The sequence below is a fragment of the Drosophila miranda genome, chromosome 3 (genome assembly GCF_003369915.1).
Source record: "Drosophila miranda strain MSH22 chromosome 3, D.miranda_PacBio2.1, whole genome shotgun sequence".
In the NCBI taxonomy this organism is placed as follows: domain Eukaryota; kingdom Metazoa; phylum Arthropoda; class Insecta; order Diptera; family Drosophilidae; genus Drosophila; species Drosophila miranda.
The window spans coordinates 6,953,345-6,964,497 of NC_046676.1; the positions used below are offsets into that span (position 1 = coordinate 6,953,345).

Here is an 11,153-nt window from a genome sequence, read left to right on the forward strand (position 1 = left end):
TAAAACTATGTGGGCATGGCAAAATGTTTTATATAGCTATTAATATTCGACAGAAGATCAAAATCTAAATATGTAAAATAGAACTTGAATTCGTCAGTATATTTACGGTATATTTTTAAAATGAGGCGGTATGTTTCGGTCTATTTCTGAGGGTCGGACGGTTCAAATCCGCGATCACTCTGTCAACAGCTGTTCGTCTCCTGTTTTTTTTTTTTTTCGAAATTTGCGCTTTTTTTATTGAATAAACCTAAATCAACAGACAATCTAACTAAAGCCGACAGCTGGAGATCGAAGTCTGATTTCACTCGAATACCATTGACTGAGGCTGCTAAAGACAGGTGCGGGTGAGTCTTCCAGCAGCTGAAGCCACGAAAAAGTGAGTGGCGCATTTTTACAGAATTCTAAAGACGTACATATATTTGGCTTAATTTATAGTGTGAGTATTGGACCTAGAAGCAACAGTGAGTTCCGAAATGTTCCTTGTAATCCCCTTTACCTCAGACGTATTTCATCAGATTAATCGGCTAATCTTTGCCTGCGGAAGGCTAACCACAAATGACTGCCTATGGAATAACAACCAGAGCTGAAATAAACCGCTTAGGGGCCAATTCAATGGTTGTGGCTCTTCTGTTTTAAGCCGGCGACGACTTCTTGGCTGCTGCATCTTATCGCGGCGGTCAATAAATGTGCCCCAAAGGACAAACACAACAGTCACAGCTACAGCTACAGCAACAGCCACAGTCACAGCCACAGCCACAACAACTAAAGCAGTGGAAAAGCCGCAGAACTCAACCACAACAAGCCACAATCGGCAATCATCAACACTGGGGCGCCACAGACCGAGGAAGAAGAGGGCGCCGGTTGCATTTGGACAACGCCAACGAACCAGAAACACCCGCGCATAAGCCATGACAGCTGTGCCAGCCGCCCCTTCTGCTGCCCCAACAGCCCAGGCACCCGCCAAGCACTGGCATCAGTCAGCTAAGACTCTGAACGCCCTGCTGGAACTGCCCGCGGAGATGGAACTGCGCCAAATTGAGTTGATCTATCGGGCGGAGGGTAATGCAAATTTGGTGCTTGCCTTGCCGCAATTTAAAAAAGTTTTACGTTTGCCAAAAATGATATCCAGCAGACAGCAGCCGCCGCCGCAGCAGCAGAAGCAGGCGGAGGGGGCAGAGGAGACGGAAGAGATTGTGCGGCCGGAAGAGCAGTCCGATCCAACTGCTGGAGCCCGAGCCCGGGCATCAACCGTAAAAGGTTCGTATGTATAGTATGTAAGAATCCTTTTTATTGTTGGCTCCACGCTACTCTCACATTTCATTTTTTGTTGGACAGGAAATGGTTGCGTGCAACTTCAAACACCCAGGCAAGCTGCTGCTCCATCTCCTGGGGCCTTCTAGCCAGCCAATTTGTGTATTGTGCTTTGGATATTGCCCGCTTGGCTGGATCTTCCCTTTCACTCCTTCCATCTGCCCATCTCTCCGGGAATCTCTCTATCTATTGTGCATCTTTTGGCCATTGCATCAAATGTGTTTATTTCATTTATCCACATTTCTCTTGTGTTCTCTCGGGCTCCTCCCCGACGCCCTTTCAGCTGGCGACTTGACAATGCCGGATTTTATGGCTTATATCGGGATAATGTGCCGTCTATTAGGAAATGAGTTTGTCTGCGGAGCGGATATTGTTGCCATACCAAAGGAAGACGATAGATTCTGGATAAACGAGCACATACGCGCCCACAGACCGGGTGAGTACTTTTACAGGCAAGTCGTGATAAATGGAACTAAGAAAGTTGCGAGAGAAATGGTATTGGGCAGTGATTATAGCATGGTCTCTAGCACGGGGCCAACTAAAAGTCGTTTCCACCCTATCAGATTTCAATTCTACAGGAAACTCTAATTTATTTGTAAATATAGCATCTACGTCTGTATATTGCATTTATTATAATGTCATTTTAGAAGCTTAAAGCTTAGAATACTTAAAGAGTATCCACTGTTCTCTCTGTGTGTGTCTGCTGGTGTTTGCTCATTGTGGCAACAATTTTGTATTTGATCAGCTTTCGCTGCAGTGCATCGCATTGGCCTTTGTCGCTGTCCCTGCCTTCGTCCTGGCCGCTGTCCAAAGCCTTTTAGAGCCACTGCAATCAATCATAAACGAACAGTTTAGTGCTCCGTTCCGTCCCGTACCAGACCAGACCAGACCAGACCGGACCGCACCAGACCCGACCAGTCCCTTTCACTGACGTTTACGATGCACACACACACAAATGGATGCTCCTTTGCTCCAGTTTCGTTTGCCATCTCTGGGGACTGATTAGTAGAGGCCGTCAGTGAGTGTGTGCTGGCCCAATAGTCGTGGCCATATATCAAAATTGGGCTTATGCCTAGCAGCTAGCAACAGGCTACACGTTGCACGCTGCACTAGCCAACAATTTATCATCCGCCGAAGTAGACGGCGGCAGCAGCAGCAGCAGCAGCAGCAGCAGCAGCAGCAGCGGCAGTGGCGATGGAGGCACGAGGCAGTCTAACCCAGCGGCGTCTATATATCAATAATCGCCGTAACCGGAGCTTTAGTCGGATGCTGGCGCTTGCAGTTTACATTCATTCAGCCGCCACTTGCCTTCATCTTTCGCTTCATCCATTTTTTTCATCTTTTTTGTTGCAGTTGCGCGTCTGGATAAGGAATTTGTGGGACCATTCGGGCTGCTCCTGCCAGATGTGACCCAATTGCCTGCCACGTTCGACGTTTTACTTGGCAATTTACAGGTGAGTCGCCATCGTAGCTGCTCCCTGATGCTGATGTTTCTGTTCTGCTGTTCCGCTGTTTGGACGGAGGCGGACATGGAGATGGAGCCCAGCCCAGTCCCGTGTTGCTGCTGTCCAAATAAATTGTGTATTTTGTACAAGGACAATATTGGCATTTTTGGCCATATGTGCAGGACACGTTAGCTGCCGCCACACCCGCCGCTGCTACCGCCGCTGCCGTTGCGGTTACGTTTGCCTTTGTGCCTAGGTATCCCGACCATGCCCGAGCCAGAGCCCACTTTCAGTTACTAAACCATCGGCCATGCCGTGGACCCTGGCCAAGGCACATAAATCAACGGTTCTTTGTTTTGAATTAAAGTGGGCAACAGTGTAAACACTTTGTTGGTGTTACTTGCCATTGGTGTTGCTGTTTCTGTTGCTGGCCGAGAACCTTGCCGGAATGTCCAGGATGTCCACTTCCAATGCCACTAGCTGTTTCGTTTCGATTCGATTCGGTTTGGGGCTGTGCGGTTATAAAAGACGGAAAAATTGCTTTGAAAGTGCCTCCAAAGCTGCAAGTTTTATGATGCTCTGCACCCCCAAAAAGCGGTCCGAGAAGGGTAGCTCCGTTGGCTCGTTCCCCATATCATATTGAGTGCTCAACCATAAGCCCGGCGCTTTTTTACTGTCTTTGAGGGTATTTGGCCGGTCGATCTATTTCCTTTTTTTTTTGAGCTTTCTCAATTTTTTTTTTTTTTTGGCTATTTGTGCGCTTTTGCTTTCTCCGCTGGTCGGTCCATATTGAATTTATGGCTTTGGTGCCAAAGCATTGACCGAAATAAAATTGCAAGCAAAGGAAACAAACAACCAGCGAACCAGGAGAAAAAAATAGAAAACTGTATATACATATAACGTGTGGCCATAACTAACGCCATATTGTTGGCGTACTACAGAGCGGTGGATCCGGATCACCCACGAGCCACGAGCCAGAAAAAAACCAAGGAGCCCGAACAAAAAAACCTCTTAATTGCGGCTTTAAATGTTAATTTTCAATTTCAAGCTGTGAACCGAGAACCGAGAATATCCCATCTGCCACCTGTGCTACACAACACTTCATTCCATTTCACTCCCCTCCACTCCACTGTCCTTACTCCATTCCGTGCCTGGCCCCACGGTTCCATAACTCATCATACAATCAGCGCAACAACTTTTGTTTTATGTCACAATGGCAACAACAACAATAAGAACAGCTCCAGGAGCGGCGATAACCTGACCCGTCGTCCTACCTATAGCCCCATTCCCTGCCCATTCCCACTTATTCATGAAGTTTATATACCCCGTACTCGTCCATCCCAAGGAGTGTACTGCATTCGTGTGAATGAATGTGACAGGCTATATAAAACGGTCATCCTCAGATTGGATCCATCTCAGTCCGTCTGTATTCCTTAGCAAACGCTTGGATCGTGCGGACATTTAAAGACTGCTTTGACGCCGAAGCAGATCAAGAATCCACGAGTCTTTGTCATCTGAAATTTGTTATAAAACGTGAATATTATCCATCGAATGTATCTTGACCATATCTTTAATATATCTTTTGAATTTGAGTACCGGATATCGTATAGTCTCAAGGCTCGTCCTTAACCTTCCTACCTTTTTTTGTTGGGCTCGAGCTGCGCTTGTCGTTGCATTTTCAAGTCAAAATGGCATCAACGCCGGGGCAAAAGTTGGCGGTACACGGCAGGCATAATATTTCATGGCTGTACATGACGGAACGGGCACGGGCACGGGCACGGGCTCCTTCCCTTTTACTCCATTTACTGCTGGAGCAGCACCAGAGGGCAGCAAAAAAGAGCAAATAAGCCAAGCAATATAATTTTGCAGGCAAAGGGCACAACAGGAGATGGCACAGGAGCAGCAGGAACCGGAGCAGGACCAACAGCAACGGCAAGGGCAGGAACAAGAGGTGTCCATCGTCTGGGCGATACATATGCCATTGAAATAAAACCCAAACAAGGCTGGCACCAGTTGGCAAGTGATGTCAACGATTTATTTGATTTAATGCCAGCCGGAGCAGAGACAATGCCAAAGAGGAGCAGGGGCGAGAAGGATCAGGAGGCAATAGGAGTCGAGAAGGCGACCCGAGCAGAGTGCAGGTGTCGCTATTGTGGCATGCAGCTTTTAAAGGTGAGTCATCGGAAGTGGAGATAGGAGAGACGCCCTTAGTTTTTCATTCGATTCTTTCCGACAGCTACGCAACGGGAAAATCAAACGATTGGGCGACTACTGTCCTCTAGAGTTATTCTCCGGGTATGTTGTCGAATCTCCTGTGGGAAGCAGGGACCAAGGAGCAGGGAACAGCCGCTTCTTTGGCACGAACATTGAGTCATAAATTTCCATCTGCTCCATTTGCGTGTCCTGTCGTGCTTCATAATTCCAACACTTTCGGCTATTGCCTGCTCCTTCCTGTCTGCTCCACCAAGTGCACTTTTTGTGTGCTCTGTATTCTTGTTCCTTTATTATATGCCAGGACCCTGACTGACCTCGGCCCCGTCCTGGCCTGAGCCAGGTCTGGTCCACTTAAACTGCAATCCCAATCCGAAACCAGTCTCCGCTCCCCTCATTCGTTTATTTGCGGCCCGCTGTTTCAAGTCATGCGTGCATCCGTGCACAAAATTCAATTTGCTTGCGCTTTCATTCCGGTTTACCGCCTGCTACGCCTCCACTTCCCACTTTCCACACCTCCCCTTCCATTTCTATAGCGAAAGCTTTACCATCCACCATTGCAACCTCCTTTATGGCCTCACGAAAATTGTTGCCGTTCCTTTTGCTCCTCTTTTGTCTGCCAGCATCTTTTATATATCCCATATGTACATACATGCATGCATAAGTTTTAATAGCATTATGCATATGAACAGGCCAGTGCGTGCCGCAACTGTAGTGGCAACTCGTGAAACCACAGTTCCTTCTAAAGAGTAAATAATAAATACGAAAGTGCTTTCCACAGTTAAATTAAATATTCATCATTGATTCGATACCATTTTACGTACTAATATATTCGATTTGATTTATTTCGGATAACCGCATAGATAAATCAAGACTTCCATTCAATATCTCTTCATAGTCCATAAATCAACTAACAAAATGAACAAACTAATAAAATCGTCTATTCATGAATTAATACAAATGTTGACTCAAGTGTGAGCTCGATTCGTGACGTACATATTTGATGAATTACTTGCTTATAGTCGAAACAAATATGCTTTAGCAAGACTTACTCTTGAATCCTTAGAGTTATGAATCGCACCGTACGCGGATAAACGGCTTTTCATGCTGTGATCTGCTTTCATTGTTTTTCCTCCATATTCTTTTTAGCGCACCCAGTCGTATGCTTGATGCCCTGCATGCACTTCTCGCCTGCCCGCAAAATAATTTACGTGTGTTTCAGGACGGCAATTTAATTTATGGCGATCACGCGAATTCGATTTCCTTCGATGAATTGCACTCGCGTGTCTTTCCCGGGTAAGTCAGCCCCATCCTGAGTGATGAGAATGCCAAGGGAAATTGATGGGCGGAGAGAATGACAACTCTCGCATGACAGGCAGAAGAAATGGACGTGTTCCTATACGCCGAGAAGTCAAAGGTCACATTTAACACTCATAAAATACAAGTCTGCTCGAATTGCAAAAATAGGTCTCCTTTGGTGGCTTTCCTCGCCTTATCCTTTTAAATTTCCATTCATTTCGACGCAGCATATCTTCTTCTTTTTACTCGTATATATTCTGGATTCTACTTCAATCATTCATTGAAAAATATTTTATCTTTTGATATAATTACATTCTCTTTGGCTTATTCCCTGCCCGTTGACATTAATTTCCATAACAAGAGCTAGCCAGAGAAGGAAAGTCTTCCAAAATTCGGCGAACTCGCAAATATTCAATAAATAATGCAGAAAGCCAAACACAAATTCTCGAGTGCCAAATGCCGAAATTGCCGTTGCCCTACTCCTGGTTGCATTCTCATTCCCCCGACTAGCCTAGCCTCCCAGCTTTTTCTCACTTATTCCCCCAACTTCTATCTTCCTGCCGTTCTCTGTGGCTGCGTCGTCTCAACACCTTTTGGCACAACGTTGACAACGACCACAATAAATGGGAACGGGAATGGGAATGCGCATTGAAAATTCTAACAAACAAAATTGTACCAATGGCAACGCCAACACGAACGCCATCGCCATTGCCATCGCCATCGCCATAAAATCTCTGAAATTCTCCAGTGAAATTATGGTGCTTATAAAACATTTGCTGGTAGCCTGCCTGCTCAGGGAATACAGCGGTGGGGTGAGTGCAGCGCATAGCTGCGACCGGGACCGCAGTGGCAGCCAGAGTCAAAGCCATAGTCGCGTTTCAATTGGGGAAATGGAGACAAGAGCTGGAGCTGGTGTAGCTGCTGGAATTGGCGCCGCTAATGTTGCCAGGGCGGAGGATGCCGATGCCGAGAAGTGGCATGCTGACTCTGTCAATGCTGGTCAATCCTCCAGGAGGACAAGAGCAGCTGCTGAAAAACCAACGACCCAAAGGTACACACAGCCAACCCGAATAGAAGTGGAAACAACTGCAGGAGCAGTAAGCCAACAACAGTGCGGCAATGTGTTTGCAGTGGCAACTCAAACGGAAACAAAAACGGAAACGGAAACACAGCCAACTCCGAGTACATGTCGGAATGAGAACCAGAATCAGAATGAAAATGAGAATCAACGTGAAGAACAAATCAACAAAGCGGAAATATTTCGCTTACCAAAAAATTGTGTGTTGCAAAAAATTTTGAATTTGCAATTGCTGGTAAAGGTAAGCTAGCCCCCGCTCGGTCCCGCTCAGTCCCCGCAGTACGGTAGCCGCTGACTGTCTGCCCCGCCTCTTGTTTATTTTCATAGCCGACCATGGCAGATAACCGGAGTCTCAGTTGGCTTTTTCTCATGGCTTTTGCCATTTGACAGGCAGGAGGGGCGGCAGGTGAGGCCCGTACTGAAGTGGACTCGAAAAGGCGGCTAAATGGCCCGTGGAGCAAGTGGCAGCCAAGTGGCTTAGCGGAAGGTAACGTTTCTTGGCATTTGCAGCACCACTTCGATTATATGTGGCGAGCCAACTACGCCCGGCACTCGCGGCCCACGTATGACGCGCTCAGAGGACTGCTGGCCCTGCCGGGCACCGATGAACTCCAGCCGGAGCAGGCGTACTTGCTGGGAGCCACGGCCTTGGACTGCTCGATTATGTTGACGTTCCAGGAAGTGGAAATCGACTGCGAGTCGGATGGTGGCGCTGACCAGGAGTAAGTATCATCCGCACAATGGAGCGGTTTTTGGTAATCGTAATCCAATTCCCAATCCTTTTGCCGCAGCTCGCGTAGCCTTAGAGCTGAACTGCTGCAGCCGTGGCTCGTCTCCCTGCTGGGTCATCACTTTCTAACGAAGCTCTCTGTGCTGGATTTGGATCCGAAGCCCGATAGTCACTTTCATAAATTCATAGAGCAGACATGTGAAATTGAAAAGTGCTGCCGAGCATTAAATTAATTAATAAAGTTTGCTCACAACTAAAAGCCGCACGCATTGACTGTCGAGCGCACATAACTGTGCTACAGTTTGCCGTGCTACATCAATTTAGTCCTTTTTCTACGCTGCTTTCCGTGCTCTTTTTCGTAGCTCTCGCCAGGATCTGGGCTTGGGCCGGGCCGGGGCCGCACCTCTAACAACGGTTTTTACCGCAGCTTGACAGCGAAAAAGGCAGCAGTGGCAAACAAACCACAGGATACACGGCACGGCGCCCTGCCACTGGCACTAACAGTGGTGAGAATGAGGGCGGTGCGGGAACATGTGGAATTAAGTAACATCGCTATAGCCGAAGTGTTCAACTATTAGATACCCGTTATTAAGGTTTATCCTGCAGTCGCTGAATGCTTGCATGAATGAATAAGTTGAATATGGCGGAATCCATCTTATTGGCATTCAGACAATGGTAGTCCGTGATTGTGACAGTATTTGGTAGTCTTGAATTGTGCTGCAAGCCTGTTACATACATTTTCGGAATTCAATATACCCTTTTAGAGCTTCGAGAACAGGGTACGAAAATGGAATGCCACGCCGTGAACACTCCTTAATTAATTTCCATGCGAATGCGGGCGCCATAAGCTGGAAAGGCGCCGCAGGATGTGTCCAGAGCGGGACCACCGGAGCTATGCAAACTTATGGTTTAGGAGGAAGTTGGCGCTGGCCCCCGCCATGGGCCAGTGTCAGTCGGTTTCTGCACTCGGGACTTACCAGTTTGGCCGTCGACGTCTGCACAAACGGCATCGGCGTGGACAAGAGCGATGGGCAACAAAGTTGTGACATTCACCGAGCAGCAGTTGGATGACTACCAGGTGGGCAATACATCAGATGTATTGTTTTGAAGGGAACGACCGTAATTCTAACTTACATTTATTGCCTTTCTCCTCCCATTTGTTCGGCAAGGATTGCACGTTCTTCACGCGCAAGGAGATCCTGCGGTAGGCCATTTGTATCTTCATAATAAGCTAGAACTATTTTATTTCACATGACCCACACAAAGCACCGCCTGCCATTGTTGGCAGCATCCTATTGTTCAAAAACAACACACAAAAAAAAGGATGATATACACGCACAGACAACAGACTCATGGACACAAAGCCTGCCATCGCATCCAACCCAAAATACCTTGCGCCCTTCCACTCACACTTCGTCTGTTACAGCGTCCACAAACGGTTTCGTGAGCTACGCCCGGATTTGGTGCCCCGCCAAATGACTGAGGGTCAGGCCTCGAGTGTCAAGGTTCCCTGCGAATGCATTGAGAAGATGCCCGAGTTGCGTGAGAATCCCTTTCGCCGTCGCATCTGTGAGTAACAAAAGACCAAAGCATGCATAAGCGGAGCACGCTCCACGCCTAACCAATCTTCCATTTTCCAGGCGAGGCCTTCTCACGCGATGGCCAGGGCAATCTGTCGTTTGAGGACTTTCTGGACGCCCTCTCTGTCTTCAGCGAGCAGGCGCCGAGAGACATTAAAGTTTTCTACGCTTTCAAAATTTATGGTAAGTGTTGGCCTCCTCTTTTCGGGCAATTTGGTTGTGGTGCAGCTCAAGCCCTGCCTCAGCTCCAGCTCCAGCTGCAACTCCATCTCCTCCCTTCCTACTTCTGCGACGCGGCTGTGGGTGTGGAAAGGAGAGGAGAGGCTCTTCTGGTGTTGGGCAGCATTTTTCGCTTTTGTTTATGCATTTCCGCAGAGCGTGTTCATTGTTGTTGTTGGTGTTGTAGTGTGTGCCATTGTGTCTCTGGCATTTACATGGAACGCATGGCCCGCACTCGCGGCACTGTAATTTGTGGCGCCGTGCCAGGCAACAACAGTACGCATACAGTTGTTGTCGCCAGTCCTTGGTGCAGGGCCAAGGTTCAAGGACAGCAATAAATTCTAATAAGCATTTTAATTGAAATTTAAATTAGAATCTCAAAAATGCCACCATAAAAGTAGGAGCAAAACCTTGTGCAAATTGATTGTGCACTTGGCACTCGAAATTAATGGGCGAAAATCCACAGAGAAGGAGAGGCAGGGACGAACCAATCGAATATGTCCAAAGTGTCTTTCAGGTCGAGTGCATTTAACATTTTTTGGGTAAACTTTTAGAACTCAAGGTAGTCCGGATAGGTAGAGAGAGAGAGTGTGTACTGCACTCCTGCACTTTATTTCAATGTGCATTATTAGATTGACACAAATTGAAACGTGCAGCAAGCGATTACCTATACGAATATGTGGGGGGCTGGGGCTACGTAGGAGGTTGCACAGCAAACTTCGTTTGGCACACATCACTTGACTTTTGTGCAAGAACATGTCAAGTTTTGTAAGACATCCTCCCACCCAATGCCCACTGAGCCACCCTTTCACCCATTCACCCATTCACATCATGTGTGTAAACGTACTTATATGTCTGGCATAACTTTGCAGATTTCGATCAGGACGGCTTCATTGGGCACGCCGACCTCATGTCCTGCCTGACGACAATGACCAGGAACGAGCTCAGTCCGGAGGAGCACCAGCAGATTGCCGACAAGGTAATCGAGGAGGCCGATGTCGATGGCGATGGCAAGCTATCAATTTTGGAGTTCGAGCATGTCATCCTCCGGGCCCCCGACTTCCTCTCCACCTTCCACATCAGAATATAAAATTGCCGCTCGTTTGTACTTGTATTATTAAATTGTTTATGTCTGAGCATATCGCATAAAACTGCCATCAGCGTGATTAAGTTGGGTCCATGGCTGCAGGCTGCAGGCTGCAGCTCCGCCCAGTCCAGGTTCTGCCCAGGCTCCAACCTGCAGGCACCAGGCACCAGGCACCATACACCGGGCTCCATGG

General features: G+C 47.6%; 2 protein-coding genes across 13 annotated transcripts; both read left to right on the top strand.

Annotated features, from left to right (window-relative positions):
- The first annotated feature begins 189 nt into the window (after positions 1 to 189).
- LOC108159962 (inositol-pentakisphosphate 2-kinase) lies at positions 190 to 8,333 on the top strand. 9 transcript variants are annotated; one of them, XM_017293637.2, is made up of 11 exons: positions 190 to 344; positions 436 to 461; positions 516 to 1,257; positions 1,595 to 1,747; positions 2,665 to 2,765; positions 4,626 to 4,928; positions 4,993 to 5,051; positions 6,117 to 6,263; positions 7,015 to 7,585; positions 7,855 to 8,066; positions 8,136 to 8,333. In XM_017293637.2, the coding sequence occupies exons 3-11, from the start codon at positions 909 to 911 to the stop codon at positions 8,305 to 8,307; spliced, it is 2,067 nt and encodes a 688-aa protein (XP_017149126.1). In that variant the 5' UTR covers positions 190 to 344; positions 436 to 461; positions 516 to 908; the 3' UTR covers positions 8,308 to 8,333. The 9 variants fall into 9 exon arrangements, with proteins under 9 accessions (XP_017149126.1, XP_017149123.1, XP_017149122.1 ...); XM_017293634.2 differs by having other exon boundaries at positions 190 to 461; XM_017293633.2 differs by having other exon boundaries at positions 190 to 436; positions 502 to 1,257.
- On the top strand, positions 8,327 to 11,024 carry LOC117187994 (calcium and integrin-binding family member 2). 4 transcript variants are annotated; one of them, XM_033391079.1, is made up of 5 exons: positions 8,327 to 9,152; positions 9,244 to 9,278; positions 9,501 to 9,643; positions 9,715 to 9,837; positions 10,746 to 11,024. In XM_033391079.1, exons 1-5 carry the CDS (start codon positions 9,102 to 9,104, stop codon positions 10,961 to 10,963), a joined length of 570 nt encoding a protein of 189 aa, XP_033246970.1. In that variant the 5' UTR covers positions 8,327 to 9,101; the 3' UTR covers positions 10,964 to 11,024. The 4 variants fall into 4 exon arrangements, with proteins under 4 accessions (XP_033246970.1, XP_033246971.1, XP_033246972.1 ...); XM_033391080.1 differs by lacking the exon at positions 9,244 to 9,278; XM_033391081.1 differs by lacking the exon at positions 9,244 to 9,278 and having other exon boundaries at positions 8,329 to 8,580.
- Positions 11,025 to 11,153: the final 129 nt, after the last annotated feature.